Here is a 22953-nt window from a genome sequence, read left to right as displayed (position 1 = left end):
TTGACACCCCCATTTTTGGAAGGAAATGAATTAACCCACCTCATCTATTATTCAGACATCATCAAGAATCACAAAGCAATTGGATTGTTACACTCTACCTTGATGGATAACGAGAGATTAACAATGAATAGTGAAATATCGATCCGGTCCTTCGACAGGTTTTTAGATGAGGAATCTTTCGTAAAGGTCTTGCGTAACATACTGAAAAGCTCAAATATTGACTCACTTAGTAGGGAATTTAAAAGATGCAAATACGAGGCTTAAGCATGTGATGGAGTTCATTTAGTGAATAAGGTCAAAATTGAAGGCCTTGGAAGAATAGGTATAGACATATAGATGACAATATAATCCGAAGTTCTTCATGATGGTAAAAAATTCATTAAATGCAGGTATAACTTGCAAGGAAAATTTATAGAATGAATAGTCTACATATATAGTGTACACTTTCCCGATAAAATGTTACTGATTTGTCTTAACATAAGATTTTAACGGCCAAACGGTTTTTTTTTTAAGCAGAATCTTCAGTCTGAGGGCATGTTAACATAATAGACAGAAGAACAGATGCTAATTGTGCAAAAAATGGAAAAATAAATTTCAGAAACTGACAGCACGTTCTTGTAAATTTCCTTCATAGTTCTAGGAGTGTGAGTTGCATGCCATTTATAGTGTTTGTAACAGTCCTTGTGAGTAACATCAAGCGATGCATGATTTTTCCTTCACTTTTTTGCCGCCGTCCGCTTGGTTTCTATGTAATGTAATGATGTCGTTGTTTAAAAACTAGAATGACGTACAAATTTAATGGAAACTTACTAGCCCAAGGACAGCATACCAACTTTATACATGCGAAATATCGTAACAACTGCTAAAGGGGTATAAAAGTAAGATTGAAATGCCAACGGGTTTGAACATTATTAACATTATTAATGAATAAACATTTAAAGGAAATTTGTCCGTACCCAATGAACAAAACACCGTAAATTAAACTTTAAAGTGGCATATCTGTAACGATCTTGAATTATAAGAGCACTTTCTGTGCAGAATATGTTGCTTTTAGAATAATATGAATGATATGCGACTAAAGCATTATTTAGCTAAATTATGCATAGCCTATTATACCTATATACATTTTTGGACGTAAAATGCGAAGTTGATTGAACGACTGCAAACTTTTAGCGAATAATTGTCTCCGGGTGTTACGTCGTAACAGTCATAAACAATGTGGTATTATTCAAGTGTTACATTCGCCGAAGAACTGGGCTTCTTCGCAACCGTCGTTCTAGGCTTTTGCTGCATCGGAAGATAATGGCTCGATTTATTGCGAGAATTTTATGCAGTTTTAAAACTGCAGAGAGATAAAATATATTATTATATGCGAATCTAAGCTCGACGGATCAACTTTCTTAAGTGATGGCGCTCTAGCAAAACTGTTTCCATCTTCACATGGGTTTCTCAGACATTCCTGAAATGAGCGTCTGCTACCAAGCAACGAAGACGCAGCTGAAGTAGCAACTAACGTGACACAATTAGGAAAATGTCGGTTGTTTTACGAGCGAAATTAATCGTTGTTGGTATGTTGTTTACCATTGAACTGTTCTTATTTTGGCACTAACCTGCAAAATTTTAAAAGTAATGACATTATGAAACTTGTGTTGCTAGTGAGCGCTCGTCTGTCAACAGTCACTGTCTGAACTTTTCTTATACCTTGATAGGCTTGCCCATATTCTAACAGTTTTGAGTACCGATAGCTTAACATTAGGACTACTTTAAGTTACATAGTAGTAATAATATAAGTCTTCACGTTAGGCCTAAGTTTGGACAATATTATTAGCCACGATCATGATTCCTTACAGGGAATATTTATCTGGTATCGTATTGCAAAATGGCATGCAAACTGGGCTATGCAAGTGCAAAATGTATAACAGTTTTTGTACACAGGAACTAGGCTAGGCCTAGTAAGCTATAATATTTGGCCTAGGCCTAATTCATGGCGTAAATCAGTCATACAAGTATAGGGCCAAGATTGTACTTCACGTTGTAGGTTTTGGCTTAGCTAACATATGCCTAACACATAGCACTCAAATTGTCACGGACAGTCACAGTTAATTGACAATGTCAATAGCTTAGCCTATAGTAACTTAGTATAAGTAGTAGCAGTAACCTAGTATTTTATTTTTAGTAAATTAGTTAGGCTACCTGTCAATAATATTAGCCTTGGTTAGCCTAGGAAAAACCTAGGCCTACATGTGTTTTAGGCTACTGACACTAGGTCTAGCCAATCATTTTGCAAACAGCAATTTCTGAATGCATCGCCAAACTTTATCTTCTTGGACTTACCAACATCACTGTTTTTCAATTTGGCACCCTTTGGTATAGCAACTGGTTGTGGCTATTAATGTGATTGTCTGTCAAATGAGCATGGTGCACTTGCTTAGTCACCCAGTCACAGCCAGTGAGTTGAGAGACTTTTCAAGCCATGAAGGAAAGTATAGATTTGCATCTAGAGCCTAGTCCTAGGCTGTGCATTCTAATCTAAACAGTCAAATCATGCTAAGTTTTTGAATTCATCATGCTGTCTTAGTGTAGTGTTTGGCACCACAAATGATCATGAAATTAGTTGGAGTTCAGTAAAGTAGCTTTGAGGAACTATCAACCATATTCATGAATCATTTGTAAAATGATAGCTGGAGTTGAGGACAATCTTTGGGCCCTGATCGAGACAGGTACCTATAGCGACTTGATGAAAGTATGGTTTTAAGGGTATTACAACAAGTGGAAATGGGCAATGGCTGCAATTTGCCACTGGGGCCATCAGTTTGATTAAGCCGTACCTCCCAATTAAGGTTAAGTCAGGTCAAGTGGTGAAGGACAATTGTATTGTAATATTGTCTTACACTAGTTACAGAGTATGGTATATAGATGACCAAATGACAAGAGATTATCAGAATATTTAAATTTTTTTATTTTTATTTTGGCTTAGGAGATGCAGCAGTTGGGAAAAGTGCCTTAACACAAGTTTTCCACAGCGATGGGAGCCATTTTCCTAAGGGCTACTCAATGGTAAGGACATGAAGGTCAATTATTAATCTAATCATTGAAAAAATAGGACATCTAATCTTTCTTGGTTTCTAAATGGCATTCTCATAGGTGTCGGAGGCTGGGTGTGTTTTTCAATTTTTTTTGGTGAAAATTCGGGCAAAATGCTGAGAATTTTTCGGGCACCTACTAAAAGAAGAAAAATTTGCAGTGTGTTTTTCAATTTTTTTGGGTGAAAATTCGGGCAATATGCTGAGAATTTTTCGGGCACCTACTGAAAGAAGAATAATTTGCAATGTGTTTTTCAATGGTTAAACTGATATTATTATTATCGTTATTATTGTAACGACTTCCCCAATAATTCTAACCAATATGGAAGGGTAATAACACAGAAAATATAACCAAAATTTTTCGCGCGCTTCGCGCACGTAACTTCTACAACTTAATGTGTTATCATTTAGGCATTAATCGATTATTGTCATGTGATGTAATCACATGAATGCATATATGATTTGCTCATTAAGATGTTGAACGCGCGCGGAGTGCGCGGAAAATTTTGGTTATATTTTTCGGGCGAGTCACAGCCCACCCAAATCAAATTAGGCTCCTACGCCTATGGGCATTCTTTATTGCCAAAGATTATTTCTCCGTGGAATTTAACATCCCTACTATTCAATTTAGGCTTTCATCTCCTCAAACTTCTAGTACAGCAGTAGTGCTTACACTACTTGTGTATCACAAGACATGGATGTAGAAGCAATGAAACCGCCTATCTGAGAGGTGAAAGATTTGACCCCTGGCAGGCTAAAGTCAGTTGTGTGTTTTTCAGCCAGGAGAAATACACAGTTTTCCCATCTGGAATGCTCTTCCAAAATGTAACACAATCCAAAATGAGCCAAACCTGTAAATTGGGATGGTCACCTGATGTGAAGTGTAAGTAACAAGTCATTCAGCATCTACCGTATTTGCACATGTGGCTGGTTAGCGTGATCCAGGCTGACTTATGTGTGGGAATACGCATTATTTACCTCCTTGGCTTCCCACAGCTCCTTTGGTTGAGGGTTGGACACCCCTCACAGTTTCTAATAACTTTCACTTGCTATTCAGTGTTCACAATAACTACTCGTCTGTGTGACACTTCATTGTTTAAAATGTTTATTTTCACCTTTGCGTGGCAGATTAAAAGCTCTATGAGAGCTCGCTAGAGAGGAGCAATAAATACACACTGCCTACTTCAATACCAATTACTTTGACTCAGTCATTTGTGTCACCTCATCTCCCCCCATGGGCGTCACCACACCGACAACCTTACCACCCCCGGCTTTACATTTGGTAGTACGAGTGGGGTAATACACAGATGACTGAAAGACGTAGGAACTTCAAGGGATTATTCTGAGGTGCATTGAAAGATGGCAGACTTAGATGAGATGCGTCAACGTCTGGATGAGCTTGAGAAAGAACTGGTGGAGGCCAAGAAGGGTAGTTCCGAACGCCCGGGAGTAGTCTACCTCTTGCCGAAGGAGAAAAAGTTGAGATCATTCTCTGGGGTAGAAAATCAGGATGTACTCTCCTTCATCGAGGAAGCTAAAGCAGCTCTGCGATTGAGGAAATTGGAAGACCAGGATGCCTCAGAGTTTGTCATCGCACATCTTGAAGGGAGTGCCCGACAAGAGGTAAAGCACCGACCACAGAGTGATGTTTCTGACCCAAAGAAGCTTTTTGAGCTCCTTAAGGAGACTTTTGGAGAGAGGCGCTCCCTTAGCTGCCTTATGAGGGAGTTGTGTAACAGGGTACAGAGGGATGGGGAGTCTGTGTCCACATATGCGTTCGCCCTGATGAAGCTGTCAGAGAAGTTAAAGACCTTCGATGGTGCTCCAGACGTGGAAGGTACACTCAAGGAACAGTTCAGAGATGGCCTGTCAGATATGGTCCTGCGGAGGGAAGTCAAACGTCTGATGAAGGATAATGCGACCCTCTCTTTCATCGCTCTGCGAGATTGGGCTTTGGACATGTCCGAGGAGTCAAGCAACTTGCCCCGGCGCAAAGCCCAGAAGCCTGGAGTATATGGGATGGAAGCTACTCCTAACCCTCAATTTTCTGCTATCCTGGAGACGCTTGTGGCAACTGTGGAGAAGCAGACAGGGATTCTGCAGGAACTAAAAAATGACCAGACAGCACTCTCGAAAAGAGTGGAGACGTTAGAAATGACAGGCAGAACAACAGAAGGTCGTCGAACGAGACAAAGAGGTGATAAGAGCCAGATAGGGTGCTATCGCTGTCATAAGCGTGGCCACTATGCCAGCGAATGCCCGAACCCAGTGCCAATACCAGGACCCTCAAACAGGACAGGACAGGGAAACTAGGAACACCCAGAACCAAGAGCCAGGAACTGGGTGCAATTAGTAGGTCTGAAGGCTCGATGGTGGCAAGTCCAGTGATTGTGGGGAGGAGTCCTACAACGACAGTTAGGATGCACGGTGTGAATTTCGTTGCAACTGTAGACACTGGATCGGATGTGACCACCATGACCGAAGAATGCTTCCGGCGTAGTTTCTCCAGTGTCCCACTCGAACAGCTGAGTTGGCTGAATAGTACTGCTGCCAATGGAGGAGACCTTCCATACGTTGGATACTTTGTGGCAGATATACATATAGGTGAGCTCATCATACCTTGCCGTGGTATACTGGTGGTGCGGGTGACTAAGGAGGTGCCCATGTTGCTAGGAATGAATGTCCTTAAGGAATTGTCACCTGAAGTTTTGGTTAACAAATTGATGATATCTAAAGAGAAGTTGCCGGTGGACACACCGCCCACCAAAGTGATACAAGGTTTGGTACGGGTTGCAGGAAGGAACAAAGTCAGGATTGCAGCTAGATCCATTATGGCAGTCGAGGTCACCTGTCCAGTAGTTCCCACTTGGAAAGAAGTTATCCTGGAACCTGTGAAAGAGTTGCCAAAAGGAGTTTCAGTGGGTGCAACTCTGGCTTTTGCACCTAGAGGAAAGTCTTGTCTACAGGTTCTCAATCTAACTGATGAAGAGGTTTGGCTAAAGCCGAGGACGCCACTTGGTAAATTACAAGGGGTTTCCTGGGTTGAAGATGCAACTGTCGTATTTGAAGGCTGTGAAGCCAAGGTGAATCATATATCTACTGATAGCAGCAAGACTCCAGAAATGTTCAATGTTCCAAATTTGCTTTGGCCCGGCATATCTGATGACCAACTAAGACAAGCTAAGTGTCTGCTAATGAAGAACCAGGATGTGTTTGCCTCAACTGATTATGACCTGGGTGTAACCAACACTATTCGACACACCATACCAACAGTGGATGATGAACCAGTTAAACAAACATACCGTCGTATACCACCATGTCAGTTCGAAGAGGTACAGGAACATGTACGCAAGTTGTTGGCGAAGGGAGTGATTAAACCAAGTACTAGTCCTTATGCTTCTCCAGTGGTGCTGGTACGTAAGACGGATGGCACATTAAGGTTGTGCGTTGACTACCGAAAACTTAACGGTAAGACGAGAAAGGACGCTTACCCGTTACCAAGAATACAGGAGTCCTTGGATGCCCTGACGAATGCTAAGTGGTTTTCTACTATTGATCTGATATATGGCTATCATCAGGTAGAAATGGCAGAAGAGGATGCTCAAAAGACTGCATTCATAACCCCTTTTGGACTTTACCAGTATGTGCGTATGCCATTTGGGCTTTGTAATGCGCCCGGTACGTTCCAACGCTTGATGCAGGCTTGCTTGGGGGATCAGTATTTCCAATCTCTCCTGTGCTATTTGGATGACATCCTGGTTTACTCATCGACTTTTGAAGATCATTTGGAGAGGTTAAACCTGGTGTTTCAGAGACTGAGACAACATGGGCTAAAAATTAAGCCCAGCAAATGTGAGTTTTTTCGCCCAGAAGTACGATATCTTGGCCACCGAGTGAAGAGGGAAGGAGTGATGCCACAGCAAGACAAAATAGAAGCTGTGAAGACATGGCCAGTTCCCTATAGTGTAAAGGAACTGAGGTCATTCCTGTTCATTTTATCGCCGCTTTGTGCCAGGGTTCTCTAAGATTGCTGGACCTTTACATACCCTAGTAGCGACCACTTCCCATGACCAGAAAAGCAAGAAAAGTTCAACTCGAAGATTGGCATGGACCACAGACCACCAAGTAGCCTTTGAAACACTAAAGTCAAAGCTTTGTGAACAACCGATACTCGGGTATGCTGATTTCACCAAGCCTTTTGAATTGGAAGTAGATGCCAGTCATCAAGGACTTGGTGCTGTGTTATTTCAACATCAGAATGGTATGCGGAAAGTAATCTCGTATGCCAGCCGAACGCTCAGGGGTGCTGAGAGGAACATAGAGAGTTACTCAAGCATGAAACTGGAGATGCTTGGGCTAAAATGGGCCGTGACGGAAAAATTCCGTGAGTACCTGCTAGGAAATAAGTTCACGATATTTACGGATAACAACCCCTTAGCCCACCTTGACAGTATCAAGTTAGATGCTGTAACCCAGCGATGGATGGCAGAATTGGCACTCTTTGACTTCAAGGTCATATATAAACCAGGAAAGGCAAATGGTGCAGCTGATGGACTGTCTCGCAAACCACCCCCAGAAGGACACTTAACAGGCTCCAGTACCTTTACACAACTGGTGGGGCTGACAACCATTCCCATAGATCTAGTCCAGACCAAAGTAACGAGCAATGGGGTAGAGACAGCAACGAAACCAGAAGAGGGTGACACTCTGAACTCATCCTTGCCTTTGTTTCCAGCTTACACCCAAGAGAACTTAAGGGAGCTACAGTCCAAGGATGCTGCCCTTAAACGGTACAAACACTATCATACTCTGAATAAGGTGCCCACAGCAGAGGAAAGAGATGGGGAACTCCGAGAAGTGATGCTTCTTATCCGACAACGCACTAAGATTGTTGAGCCATTGAAAATCATGTAATATTTTCTTATGTCCACATTTCTGGCATTTACTTGGTATGTTATCTATTTTCATATTTAACCTTTCATTCCTTAACTGTTTTCCTTTCAATCCAATACCAGACAATCGGACAAGAGATCTGTGTGAAATCTGTCAGTTTACCAGAGACAAGTGATACAGTGGTAAGTAACCTACATTGATATTCATATCTGTAGAACTTAACTCTCTTTTTCGAGAAACTACTAGAAATAACTTGAGAAACAAAGCAATAACACCAAAATTCAGAATTAATGTGTATAGAAATAGTTTTATTTATCTTGCTGCTATATATTTACAAAATGGTAATCTGGATAATGTATTGTAGACAGCTGCACTTGTTCGTTTTGTATATATATATTTTGTGTTTTGTTTTTGTACATGCACTAACATTTTTAAAATAATATTTTCTTATTACTCACATATGATGTCTTGTTAATTAATATTTATATTAACACTGGAATAAATAAATGAAAAAAAAAGATGAAAAAAAAGAAGTAAATTGTTTGCGGTGAATGCATTGATGTTGATATCTCTTGTCTGACTCTTGTATTTTTTTTTTTTTTTTGCTTCAAGGAACTGTTTATCTATGACTCTGCAGGGAAAGAGATGTTTGCAGACTATGCAGCACAATTTGTAAGTCCTAATGTTTGTATTTTATTGAGCCTCTAAATCATACCAAGATACACATTTGACCTCAACATAAACTGTTAGTTTTATCGTATTAGCATCTCAAATTTACAACAAATGTTCAAGCTTGAATGATTTTGTAAGTCATAATAATTGTTTTATCGTGTTTATCTAATATGCAATTGAATACCTCAGAATTAACTGTTAGTATATTTACATTGGTATCACAAGTTGCAACATAACATCAACTGTTCAAGCTTGAAGGAAATGGAATAAGTTTTCAAATCCAACTTCAGCCTTATAGATTAGGCTTTTCAGGAGAAAGTTGATGGATTTTTCATAGCAGTTTGTCACTTTAGGCACGGAGCATGTAAAACTCTGTCCAGCATCAGTAAGAGTATGTGTATAAAGTTTTATCCTTGGTTTGAGTATGGGTATAATTATAAGGCTGATTAAGGGGTTAATCAACAGTCTAGCGTGCGTTACTCACAGGATTAATGCACGATCGGGGGATAATGCAAGCGATGCACGAGGGCGGAGCCCGAGTGCATCCAGCGATAGCATTAACACCCGGAGTGCATTAATCATGTGAGTAACGCACGCTAGACCGTTGATTAACCCGTTCATTCATACACTACCATTTGTGTGGGGGAAAAATCATAAAACAAAACATTTTTTGTTACATATAACCAAAGATTTATTAAAGTGATGCCCCGTAATTTTACCGTGCGTTACTCACAGGATTAACCACGGTCAGCTGACCTGAATGGACCAATAGGATTTAAGAATCTTTACTAAGTATGAATGAAAACATGATTAAGGGTAGTCTGGCAGTTGCACTGACATACAGGGTAAGCTTTTACTGGTGGTCCGGTCTTCCGGGACGACCAAATTTCTTTTCGGACAACCAAGCTTTGGAGGTCATCTGGGGGTCAACTTGTCAAATTTAGATTGTGTTGTATTTAATTCCCAAAAAAGGTAACATGAGAAATGTGGGCCACTCACCAACCTACACATCTCTCCTACAGTGTACATATTAGTCATTGTTATTTTCTTTTGGACAACCAGATTTGCTGTTTGGACAACCATAAATACATAAAAGTTTGCACTGTTATAGATAAAAATGACCCATATACAACTATGGTACAACTATGAGTACAGATCCATGAGTGTGAGTGTTAACTGTGCTAATACTCTAGTATGGATCCACTACAAGTCTATCTGTTGCCTATTGCAACTAAAAATTGTTCATTACAAGTAACATTCCTTTGGGTATGAGAATGAGTACAAGTCTCATACAGTGTAGAGGAGATACAGGCTGTAATCTTGCACTAGTAGGTATACTAATAGCCACTAGATTTCCAAAATGACCTGAATATAATGGGCTAGTACGTATAAAGCTGACTATTCTAGAATTTGAGTTAAATATGGATCTAATCAACAATCAATTATTGACTTTCAGTCACAAGTATAATTTATTTTTGTCATGCTAGAATTAATATCCCATGCATGACTGATATATGTAGACGTATATGTTTTTTGTTTGTTTTTATCATTAACAGTGGGACCACCCATCAGCAGTAATGGTTGTCTTTGATGTCAACAATGAGAAGTCATTCCACAGCTGTTTAAAATGGTTTGAAAGAGTCAAAAATAAAAGCAACCAGCATATACCAGGTAAAGCTGCAGTTTTCAAAGTGTTTATCTGTCTTTAATTGTTTGCAGATTGGTGCAAGGTGGGTCAATGTTAGCATATGATGTCATCTATTGCTAACAACTTAAATTGATATTACTGAGTTAAAAACAAAGGTGGTATTTTGAATTTGTAAAATATCTTCAATCCCAACTCCCACCAGATGTTGGCGATTCTTTGCATTGACACAATCCTTGTCCCATTAATCTACGGCTTTATGTGTTACATTGTGTATAACTCGATTAGATTTCTGATGACTAAACTGTGATAGCTGATAGCAAGGCCAGGTTAAAAATGGGACAAATGGGTAGGGTGAAGAGAGTTCTTTGAGAGGATCAGGTGAGGTGCATTGAAATGCTACCCTACGTATTGTACACGTGTATTATATGTGTGGTTGGATTTTGCAGCCACAGAAATGAGGAATAAATCGATTAAGAGAGAGAACTTCAAAGTTTGCAGCAGTAAAGAATTTGAACCATTTGCAGCTACGGTCACTTTAGATTTGCTGAGTCAAAGCGGTGTGACCTTTGTTGTTACGATATCTTGACATTATTACGACATGAACAGGTAAATTGTGACATATCCATGTGGTACAGTACGTGGTACAACCCATAATACCGATCCATCTAAAGAACGTAAGATACTTGCTACAGAATCAAGTACGATTATGTGTATTTTACTGCTGTTGTTTTCTTTACAGCTGTACTGGTCGGTAACAAGACGGACTTGATGGACAGAAGGATAGTAACGACTGAATCTGCTAAATCCTTCGCTCAGGGCAACGGAATGGAATACTTTGAATGTTCAGCGGTAAGAGATCCATTACAGTTTCAAGGTGGAAAGATTCCTTCTTTCTTGGGATGGCATTGCTTAGTATTTAATTATTTGATTTATATGAAAACAAATTTGGGAAGTTTGCAAATCATTTACAAATTTGTTTGGTATATGTCGTAATGACAACAGTTCCGTTGGTTGATCATAGACAAGCCCCCCCCCCCCACTCCATTATTGTTTTGTGGTCCACTGTGTGTTGATTATATGGAATAGTAGCATGGCTTCTTCAACGTTCTCCTCGTTCTCCAACGTTCTCCAATGTTCTCCTCAGCTGTTCATCATGGCAGGTACAAATATTATTATCAACTTTTTCTTGTTTGATTGTGTGAGAGTTAAAATACCTAGTTGCCTATCAACTGTTCGACTTCAGACCAGAAGATATTTGAGACATGTTCTTGAAGTCTATCAAACTATTCATTTCGTCCAAGACAGCACAATTAAACCAGTGAAAAGTAGGTAAGCTGCCTAGTCATGCCAGATTAACATTCTCTGGGGCTCATATGGAACCATTTGTTTTGGGGCCACCCTTGTTAAGTTTCCATGGAGACCTGTGACCTTGAGGGCCTCAAGCAGTTGCCACATCTACGTACTGGGCTACCCAGGACTGCTGCCTAGTACGCCCACATGCCTCTGAGTCTGTCCTATGATACAGTAGGGAGCAGTGGAGGAGCTAGGGGTATTGGTCAAGGGGGGCGAGAATGGTCTGTAGGGGCGCTTTTCACACTATCTAAGCGGAGCGCCACCACAGGTTGGCATGGAGCGTACAGAAATTTTTGAGTAAAGATACTCCCTAGATCGCCGGAAATGACCCTTTCCAGGCCTTTCAAATTTGCAGATAATGTGACAAATGTCAAAAGGTAGATGAGAGCACCATAAAAAAGTCAATAATCGCGAATAAGTAAAAAGTGGTAAAAAGCTGAAAAGGGCGCCAGCAGTCAGTTTGAGTCTGTCAGGGGGGGCATCCGCCCCCTGACTGTATGGACACCCCGCTACTGGTAGGGAGCTGCAACAATACAGCGTGATTTAAAGGGAGGAGCATTACATTTTCTTCTTCGTTGTCCTCCTGCAGAAATCTCAAGAGAATGTGGAAGCACCGTTTAAATTCCTGGCAGAAACATTCCGTAAGATGTATTATGAACGACTGGAAGTGATGAAATCGTTGGCGGCTTGATGAGAGCAACGCAGACATACTCGTGAGGATACCAAACATCATGTGCAATAATGACATCTTGGTTTCTTTAAATCTTCACCCTTGACAGTGGACCTCTCAGTGGGTTTCATCATTAGAGTGCAACTGGTAGTGAGAGAAAAGGGCCAAGCTTAAATATGTTTGATACAATATTCTCTCAGAATGGGAAAAGAAGTTGTTGTTACGCCTAGTTGTCATTTCCTAGACTGGTAATTCTACATTGTAAATGTCAAAACGAAACACAACAGATGGCACTTCTCCCACAATTAGAACTATAACTGAAATAGTGACAAGACATGAAAATGAGATATTGGAACATATATTTAACCGTCCGTATCATACATTTGTTCTGATGGAGTCAACAATGATGACTTTTAAAGTCCAAAGAATGACATGTTTCCCTTGTATTAAGTTCAAATATCTTTGTGAGTCATAAGAACCAACAAGTGTGTGGTCAGTAATGATAAAAGTACTTTGCTTCTGTTGTAGAAAAACCTCCCAGATTGCATTTAAAGTAGCTCTGCAAGTCGCCAACTATTAATGTGGGACACAGTAATAACAGAGCAATATGCTGAGAATATCCTTCTTGTAATAGACTTTACTCTTGTATAGTTTAAGATAACTATTGATGATGTTTTACCTTGTTATTAATCACCTTAATTACATTGTTATCTATTTAAACATCTTCTGTTGTAATTTTATTGTTTTCAGAGTGTCAAAAATGTCGGCTTGATGAAGTTGGAGACAAGTGGAAAGTATTCAGGCAATAAGAGAATTAGAAATTTGAGGGGATGAGGATAGAATAGAATGGGGGGGGGGGGTTTGTAGAGAGCAATGTGGTTGTATCACATACATAGTATTCTACAAAAGCTTTGAGAATCTTGTTTTCTGCTCATATTGTTGTTTCCAAAGTCTCTACAATTCACTGAGTAAACCAAGCTATTTTGTCAACATACAATTTTCTCAAACTTCAAAATAACTCTCTGACTAATGTAGAACAAGTGAGTATTAAGTGAGAACCAGGAAAGGTCTGTAGCAATCACTTGTGGATATCAACCATGGTAAGGATTTTACAGTATAGAAACCAAAATGTTTCAATATCCAGAAAGAACAGTCTTCCTATGTGAAGTATAGACACATGTAACCAGTTTTGAGCTAGCAATCCCATTAATAATTGTTGTGCATTACATGCATTGCTTAAACATTGTGAAATAGTTTTGAGAAATTGGCCAATATTTCCACCATTTGAGATAACCCTTTCACAGAACTAAACTGAACTTCACCAAAAGAAAATCATAGCATTGGAGAATTCACAGATTAATTGCAGCTTTAATATTGGAGTCATCATGTTTAAAAGGTTTTCAGACTTAAGTGCCTGTTGACCTCATGTGAGCTTTGACCTCTACCGATTTCAATAGGATTCTTGCACTCACCAAGCTGGATCTCACACTAAGTAGAAAGTTCAAGAAAGATGTACTTCAGGTGTTATCGTGTTTACAAGATTTTCAGACTTTAACTTAAATGTTGACCGCAAATAACCTTTGACCTCCAGCAATGTCAATAGGGTTCATGTACGCAACAAGCTGAATTGCATATCATGTATGAAGTTCAACAAAGAGATGTTTTTGAGCTATCGTGTTCACAAATTTTTCAGATTTTGACCTCTGTTGACCCCAAATGACCATTGAACTTAGAGAAAACAATAGGCTTCTTGTACTCAATAAGACAGATCCACAAACCAATTATGAAGTTAATCCACCATTAACTTTTGAGTGACCATGTTTACAAGCAATGCCACATACACCCACATCATCGCCTCAGGCAAGGAATAAAAAAACTAGTCTAGAGGAACAATGACACCAAATAAATGAAATAATGAAATGTATTTTGGTGTTTTCTATCATAGCATCTATTTATGTTCCTTTGCTGCAGATAAGTAACTAAAACAGAAAATACATTTGAAAGAAATCAAGAACGAGAGAAACATATTGCACTGATTGCATGTATCTTTCAAATATTTTTTTTTCAATATCTTTTTTTGAGTATTCTATATATAAAACTGACTTCTAACTATAGGCCATGGTTTCAAAAAGGGTTGAAATCATAACATCATTTTATTCTGTAATCTTTCAAGAAAGAAAAGGTAAATTACAGAGCATTCCTTTGCAGTTATTTAACAATATATACAAAGGGATGTGCCCACGCTGGGCGGCACGGCCAGCACTAAAAATTACGGCCCAGCACTGTCTTAAAAATCGTGAATCCAGCCCAGCACTATTTTCATCTAAAATCCCAACATTCCTGACAATATATTCAACATAAATTGGGCCTAGTTTATGCCAAAATCATACAGACTAATAATGCACCAGCTACGCATGCGAGAAACATTACTTACGGCTCTCAATCGGTCCCTTGTAAAATCTCGTTGAAACAAACTAATAACTTTTACCAGGTACGTAATATATTTCACTAAAAAAAAATTAAAAAATGTAAATTGTTAGCAAAACTAGTGTATGTGCTTAAAAAGCTACACAAGTACCAGTATTTGGCATTGGAGCAACTTCCAAAATCGAAAAATTTCTCAAAGGGGAGGGGAAACCCCCTCCCTCTTAGACCCCTCCCCCAGGACGGCGATCAGTATACCCGGCACTCAGGAAATCCTGGGCACATCCCTGTATACAGCAACATAAAAACAATTGCCAACAACTTTCTTTGTAATGTCTATGAGAATGCATGGTTTGATAATTACAGCACTAACCTTCTGTCCTTTATGGTTGATACCATGTACCCATCCACCTCAACCCCATCCCCACCCTGTCCCCATCCCCACCATGTATAAAGAAACAGTTGCTACAGAACTCCAAGCAAGCAGGATTTGTTTGCTGTGTGCCTTCTCTCACCATCAAACATGCTTCAACAGAAACTAGTGTGTAAAAGTCACAAAAGACGTTTAAAATCTGTCACAAACGTAAACACATCTAACCCTGCCACACTTTAACACAAGTAATACCAAGTGCAGTTTTCATATAGGAACCAATGCTGAAGTTATCAATTACTCTCCAGACTAAATGTTACATGTTTACCATGACCTGGTAGAGTTCCCATAAAGCATCTCACTGGCTACCAGAGGGGAACTAATGGAAAGTGGAATCAAGATATGAAAGTGCAGCTAGCTTCTTAATAGAAAGCAATACCACAATTTAAATTTTTCCAGAGTAGATATGGTTAATTTTATGCCACGGTTGTTTGACAATGACTCCAATCTCTCAGACCTTATTTTGTACCAGATGATGTACAGATTGGTACTGTTGATGTTTTATAAAAGGTATAAACATAAAGGATGGTCTTTAATACACAGGTTTGTAAGTTTACACAGACAAGAGCGATGGTGTTCCCCAATATTTTCTTTTAGTACCAAACTGTAGCATCTTTGTGAACTCTTCAAGCACAAAATATCATCCTTCATGTCCCATCGGGATTGTGTGAAGTCTACATGAGTTCTTCCTTCTGTCAAGGTATTTTGGCTTTTTCAGGTACCTTTTCAACAACTTGCATCAGCAGGTGCAATGTGTAGACTGCATCACTGGCTAAATTACAGCTTCATTCTACATATGCTACAATATTTCTTAGCCACTGGATGAGTCATCCAATAGACAGGTGTTTGTTTGACTCGCCAAAGCCTTGGGAGTATATTTGTCTCCAAAAAATAAGGATTCCAAAGACTTTCTCTGTTCATATTATTCACTCCCTTGTGATTCCACATGAAGTAAATCTAACTGGACCATGTGCATTACCAGTCCAGATAGGGTAGTAATATCCATGAAGGAATCTAATTGGACCATATGCATTTCTAGTCCCGATAGGGTAGGAATATCCATGAAGGATAGATATCTAAATGGATCATATGCATTTCTAGTCCAGATAGGGTAGGAATGTCCTGGGCCAACAAGTGGTCATTCAGCGAGTCCAGTAGGTTTTTATCTGATCATGGACGAGGTACGGCATCAGAGAAGGCCAACGCTGTCACTGCTTTCTGATGTCCATTGAACTCCCTCTTGACGGTTCCCTGTTCCACACTCCACAGACGAGCCATGTGATCAGATGAAGCTGAAAAGAGGGTTAAAAAATGGATTTAATTATTGGATCTTGAAGGATGATTTCTGACGATCAATCCCATTTAATATGGCCCCAAAAATACAAAAAACATTTCATAAGGAAGTCTTCAAGACACAAAGAAGTTTTTAATATAAATAATATAACTCAAACTGTTGAAGAAGATCAGAAAAGTACTTCAAGATCAAGGCAGTTTTATATTTGTCTTACTAGTGTTTAATCTCGACCTCGAGACAATTCAAACAACGTCAAAATACCACAGTCTGTATTAATACGTCAAGTTATCTGAACTAAGGTCTTGCTCAGTTGGAGCTCGATATCACTTTGTCCACTCTTAAAAAAAATTAATAAAAAATTATATAAACATCTGCAACCATTACAATTTTTGGCAAGAATTCATCTGGTATTGAGTAACAACACCAAAGCACTATGAAAAGATTAAATAGCTACCCAAAAGCAAAGATGCATAGCACTTTTTTCTACACACAAATTCTGCACAGAACTATACAGACAGTTCAACATCTGTTGATACAGAATCGTTTGAATTTCCTTGACTTGAGAATAAACGCAGTACGAAAAATATATTTCTGGGTTAAGACCAAACAGTTTCGGAGCAGTCTTTTCCACTCAGAGGCAACCTTTTCAGAGGCAAATTTGATGTTGTTTCAAGAACTGTTGTAATAAAGAACAATGCCTGACCTGTGACCAAGTACTGAGAATCTGATGAGAAAGCACAATCCCAAACCCATCTTTGGTTAGCCTCCAGAGTCGTCAGGAGCGAAAAATCAGCCGTTTTCCAAATCTTCACTGTTTGGTCTGCTGATGTGGTAGCCAGCAAACTGTTGATGAAATGTCACATGACTTCCACTCATTAATCACTAGCGTTTAATATGTGAAAAATATAAAGAATGGTTCAGACATTGCTTCTGCATAACGTTTGCACAGTTTATGCATATTAAACTGGTATATTTTGAAAGCATGCACCGTACTCTAGTTATCAAGATGATAAATCTGAAGAGTTTTTTTTCGCTGATGCTACTGGGGCCCTTGAAAATCTGTACTTCGAATCAGACATATCAATTGAACTCTAGGCATTTAAACTTAATGACAAACAGTACCGCAGCTGAACTGATACACAGATGCAAAACTCATTGGCCCTGTGGAAGAGACAAAATTCAAACACTGGGCTACAAACCTATATCTTGCAAAGTAAAGAAACAGGCCTGAAGCTCAACACTTCCATAACTTTCTCCTTTACAACACTTTCTGATAAAGGAGAAAAAAGAAAAGTGGTTTAATTTGAACTCACGTGCAATCGGGACTGAATTTGCACTTCAGTGCGTATTTCCGATGTGCTTCCTTTTTACATTTGGGATGAAGCTCGCTGAGTATATCTTCTTTACCGGGTGTTAGCCGCCAGACATAGCAGGTGCCCTTGTTATTGACAGCTGTCAACAAAGAGGCATCCGAGTTGATGGCTATGGATTGTATTGATGCCCCTTCTTCTGGTACCTTTGAGTGATGTCAATAAAAAGTATGCACTTAAGAATATCATTTAAAGGTTTAAATACCAGAATGCCATAATTGCCTTAAACATTTTTTTCTCTTTGATAAAAAAATTGATTTTCCTTGAAGTAAAGAATATGTGTTATCCCATAATATTGAGAATAGAACTTCTCAGTCAGAGCAAATAGTTTTATAGTAACATTTGAAACGCATTTTGGAGTATGAATATTAATGACAATGGTCTAACTATTCGGCATATTTCGGGGCATTGCTTCACAATTATAACAATACCTCTAACAACTGCTAAATGATACCCGAACATCCTGTCCTGGTAACTGTGCATTGTGGTGTATGTAATCTAAATTGTGCCTCATTTTGATTTAAAATATTACATCCATAAAGACACATATTGAACAATGACACCTGCACTTTAGTCACTGTAGTGACCTTACAAATTAACTGGATCTTTAAATCAACATGGTGGGTTTCATTCCCGACTCCAAGCAGCAAAATAAACAGATTCTTTAATCTTCAAGATCTTGTACTAGTACCCCAGACAACATGACTTGAGTTTTCAATAGATATTCCAAGGGCCAAATCTGGCCTGCAAAGATTCCAGGCTGGCAAAGAAATATTTGGCACACAAACAAGAATGCTGACCCTTAAAGCCAGCCTACCCTACCCCTTTTCTCATCATAGGTATAGTCAGATTCCGTCTGGCCCTTTGCTCCGACCAGGGTATTCTGACCCTTAAAGCCGAAGGCTTGAGCACCCTTCCAACCTACCCTTCCCCCTTTCCTCTTTCTAGGTATAGTGGGGTTCCATCTGGCCCTTTGCTCCAACCATTTTTTTCTCAGGCATTGTAGAAATTTAATTGAGAAGTCCTGCAATGTGACAACAAATGGCTGGAAACAATGACATTTCTTTGGTGACACCAGAGGTACCATAGGTTACATTTTGATGGTAATATAGTAGGGTTATGATTAGAAGTTCCCTGTTAACATCGATTCACATTAAGTTAGTGGGCAACTGGAGTCAAAACCCATTTTTCATCCGGAACGTGTCTGACTCTAGTCAAGGCTCGATGTATCTTTACACAAGTATTCAAATGCCAGAAGGGCATTTATCTTTACCAATTGTTCATTTCTGGTGCTTCTTATATCCCAGACATAAACAGTCCCGCTTTGATCACCGACAAAGAGCTCTCCCTGATAACAAAGAGAAACAAAATACGGCTTAAGAGATGATTGAATTTAAGAGAAGACATTAGATTGCAATAAGTAAATCAGGTAACCAAGAAAAGCAAAAAGAATATCAAATATGTTACACACATGTACTGAAATATGGGTAACAATCTAAAAAATCCCCCCCCCCTTCCCAGCCAAAGTGTGGTGTCACCTATAGCCCTCATACTCAACCTTTCTTGCTTGGTGACCCTGAGTTTGATCATCTTGGCATCTCTCAAGTGGCAGTTATCACCAATTGTTGTTTGCCAAATGTTTTGGTGACACTACAAATTTCTTTTGCAAACCGAAGGTCACGACCCCAAGTTTGAATACAAGGGACCTATAGTTTCAGCATACAAGTAATCATAGCAGGAGGCAGGCAAGGGGGGGGGGGGATGACCCAATATATTGATGAGGCAAACAATATCACCCAGGAGTGTGAGGTGCCTATGAGGAGCCACTGGGGGGGGGGGAGGGTTCAGGGTTAACACAAACTCCTGCAAAGGAAACCACATGAATATATATAATATTATATATATATATATATATATATATAATATTTTTCAGTTGCTCATTACCATAAATACTATACTTTGGTTACTACAGCTGAGATGAAATTTTGTAGATACCCTAACTGTAGCATGTAATTTTTTAGCTTTGAGAGAGAAAACAAGAAAATTTCTTCCTTACCTGATTAGGATGCAGTGCTACGGTATTCACAGGAGCATTTACTTGAAATATCTTTTGACAATGAAGTGTACGAGACCTGAAAATGAGAAAAATATGGATTCTTTACAATTGCAGTTCTTTTGTCATACATATAGATCTTATATCAAACAAATTTTGCACGACAAGGTATCCCAATACCTACAAAATTGTAGGACACGGCAAATCCAACATCCTTTGACCAATTACTCATGGATTCATGTGATCAGGGCAAATTTTTTTTCAGTCGTCCGGTCATCTGAGAGGAATAAATTTCTTTGATTGTAAAAATCAGAAAATAGTGTAGTGTTGATAGTTTGCATAAGAGTTATCAGATTTCTTGACATTTCTTTTGACGTAAAATATCGTAAATAATAAAGCTTTAGTGTAAAACTGTTAAACATTTGTGTAACACCTGCTCACATTTGACAATTAATATACTTGATGCTAGAAAAAGTAGTCCCTTCCTAATTGTTTCAATCTTGTTTATTAAAAAAGATCAAATTTTCCACAATTATTTGCTGCCTTTACCTCAGGTCCCATATTCTAGCACTGCAGTCATCTCCACCGGTGTACATCCACTTGCCGTCTTCTTGGAAGCCAACAGCTGTTACGTTTTTGGAGACTCCATCAAAATTAATGGTTGGCGTAGTGTCATTTGAGTTTATGTCATACATGCGTATATGCTGGTATCCTGCAAATAACAAGTCAACGGTATTAATGCAATGCACCTATCCTGAGAGTTCAGGCAATCATTGAAATGATGTATATATATAATATATAATGTTTGGAGCAGAGGATAAGTATATAATATGAACAATATATCACTGAAAACAGTGACATTTAGAGGACAAAATTATGAAAGAAATGAGAAGTGATTATTCAACGGCCTGGATATGATTTATATTATCAAAGACACTCTACAGTAATGTATGCCCATGCTGGTGGTGTACTATTTGCTGCATTTATGTACTTCATTGTGATATCAACTAAGTGAATATATGACAAAGACGAGAAAGACCTCAAGAAAGTTTGATCATACCTGCTGCTGCTAAGCACCGTCTGTCGGGAGTGATTTCCATGCAGTTTACTTGCTGTTGATGAAAGAAAACATTTTGAACAATAAAAATGAGTTTCTTAACTCAAACTTAAAAATTCAGATTTATTTTGTATTAATATTTGTAAGTCGTGTATCTTAGCACTACACCTGCATCGGTACATTTACTACCATGCCATAACTTGGCCTAACTAGGTATAATTATTAAATGTACTACTACTAGCCTAGTACTGTACTGTAGTATGGCAGTAATGTACTGTATCACTGAGTATGCCTGTGATAGTCTGACATTAGGCCCAGCATAGCTTGTACACTAGGGTATGATTTGCATTCTGTTTACTCACAGAGTCGGGATGTTGTACTGTTCTTTGGCATATTCCCGTATGTGCCTGCCAAAACCGGATCGTGTGGTCGTAACCAGCAGTAGCAAGAATAACCTGGTCACCATTCCCTCCAGAAGACATTTTCGCTTTTTAAACGTGATAAAACAAGGTATCGGGAAAGCAACTGTCTCGTTAAAAACAGGAAAGTGAATGAACAATGTGTCCAGATTAAGATGAATAAATATGCCAAAATATTACTCGTTTTAAAAGCTATATAACAAAGGGGTTCACTGACACAAGCCTTCCGTCAATAAATGGCGTAAATGTTATACGCCGACACTAATTTTGGATTTCCGAAAACTGTTCCAGGCTCTGACTCCAAATGTACTGGAAGTAGTCCATGTGGACCCTTTCTATATACACATCTAATTTTGTGGAAGAGAGGACCCAAATACCATTCTGGGGATATTTCTCTGGTTTGCTGATAAATATGTTAGTCATATAATTTGAAGCTTGGACCATGAACAATCTTCCTCACTTGAATGCAGACGGATATTGAAATTAAAAAACGCTTGAAGTTGTTAATTCGCATCAATTTGAGCTCATCAAGCAGGTGTTTGGCCTGGCTCCGTGAGTCAGTGACTGCTTAGTATATACGCACATAACACGATTTTGAACACGCTGAAGGCGCCGCTGAATTAATGTAGGTTTTGGGACGGGTAGGCTACACCAAACTGGCGAGCAATAGCCAATATGAAGTAGAATAAGAGTATATTATACCAAACTATTCCGAGTGTCACTAAGGGGTGAAAGAAGGGACTGATTTGATAACACCAATGGCCATTTATAACTTTGATATTTGATTTTCAAATTGAAATTTGTCACTACCTCACCAAGATAAGCAGACGTTTGGAATTTTTTTAAAATAGGATTATTGTTAACTGACAGTGACATTTCGACCTCATTAAGGTAATTTTTTTCTTTTACTAATAATCGGGATGGACTATAATTAGTTTTACTTATCATGAAACTAGTATTGTATTGAGCCAGTCAAGGATATTACACAAAATCACTTTGAAGGGTGGATTTCACAACATGAATTTGAAGCCCTTATAGATCCAAGATAAAATACAGTGTCAGTAGCGTATTCATATTGACAGATGGCAGACCATGTACATAAATGATAAATAGGAAGGGAGCGCTGAGTAACAACAGTTGTAATGGGAAGGAAGTCAGACTTAACACCATTGACTATAGAGGTAAATTTGGAGTCTGCAAGAATCACTTGTATTCAACGTTTCATATTCAATATATTAGGTCTAGGGCAAGCATACCAACCATATCTCCCGGTTTAAGTCCGTTATAAACATATGCTCTGTCAATCGAAAAAGTCAATTGTCATTCGGTCATTCGCTGTCATTCGTTTTAGTTTGTCCCCAATCGAAGAAGACTTGTTTGAGTCAGTGAATTAATAACCCTTTCGAAAGCCAGATTGTGAGTAGGTTGTTTAGCAGATTATTACTGACTAAGTGTTTGGACAGTTGGGAATCATGAACAATTCGCTCCATAATTTTAGACAGAGCTTGCAAAATGGAAATTGGGCGATATTTTCCTGGGTCAGCATTACTATACAGGGGCGTATCCAGGATTTTCTAACCCGGGGGG

The 22953-nt window shown here is 39.0% G+C and overlaps 2 protein-coding genes across 2 annotated transcripts; one reads left to right on the top strand and one right to left on the bottom strand.

Annotated features, from left to right (window-relative positions):
• The first annotated feature begins 1415 nt into the window (after positions 1-1415).
• Positions 1416-13039, top strand: LOC139959638 (intraflagellar transport protein 27 homolog). Its single transcript, XM_071957422.1, has 7 exons — positions 1416-1568; positions 2978-3057; positions 8099-8158; positions 8589-8648; positions 10205-10319; positions 11036-11145; positions 12239-13039. Exons 1-7 carry the CDS (start codon positions 1532-1534, stop codon positions 12338-12340), a joined length of 564 nt encoding a protein of 187 aa, XP_071813523.1. The 5' UTR covers positions 1416-1531; the 3' UTR covers positions 12341-13039.
• LOC139959637 (target of rapamycin complex subunit lst8-like) lies at positions 12662-21557 on the bottom strand. The gene is made up of 8 exons (XM_071957421.1): positions 21310-21557; positions 20951-21002; positions 20440-20602; positions 19894-19969; positions 19111-19185; positions 17781-17983; positions 17171-17310; positions 12662-16465 (listed from the first exon to the last, which is right to left on the bottom strand). Exons 1-8 carry the CDS (start codon positions 21427-21429, stop codon positions 16344-16346), a joined length of 951 nt encoding a protein of 316 aa, XP_071813522.1. The 5' UTR covers positions 21430-21557; the 3' UTR covers positions 12662-16343.
• Positions 21558-22953: the final 1396 nt, after the last annotated feature.

This window comes from Apostichopus japonicus, chromosome 19 (assembly GCF_037975245.1).
Source record: "Apostichopus japonicus isolate 1M-3 chromosome 19, ASM3797524v1, whole genome shotgun sequence".
Taxonomy (NCBI): Eukaryota; Metazoa; Echinodermata; class Holothuroidea; order Aspidochirotida; family Stichopodidae; genus Apostichopus; species Apostichopus japonicus.
The sequence above is the reverse complement of the archived record's forward strand: the minus strand, read 5'-3'. Positions and strand labels throughout refer to the sequence as shown.

Bases quoted from the DNA above. Each gene is read 5' to 3' on its own strand.
- LOC139959638 (XM_071957422.1), top strand. From the start codon at position 1,532: ATGTCGGTTGTTTTACGAGCGAAATTAATCGTTGTTG. The intron at 3,058-8,098 runs GTAAGGACATGA...ATCCAATACCAG, and splicing joins TTCCTAAGGGCTACTCAATG to ACAATCGGACAAGAGATCTG. The intron at 8,649-10,204 runs GTAAGTCCTAAT...TATCATTAACAG, and splicing joins CAGACTATGCAGCACAATTT to TGGGACCACCCATCAGCAGT.
- LOC139959637 (XM_071957421.1), bottom strand. From the start codon at position 21,429: ATGTCTTCTGGAGGGAATGGTGACCAGGTTATTCTTGCTACTGCTGGT. The intron at 21,003-21,309 runs GTGAGTAAACAG...TTTCATCAACAG, and splicing joins CAGTACAACATCCCGACTCT to CAAGTAAACTGCATGGAAAT. The intron at 17,311-17,780 runs GTGAGTTCAAAT...TTTCATCAACAG, and splicing joins AAATTCAGTCCCGATTGCAC to TTTGCTGGCTACCACATCAG.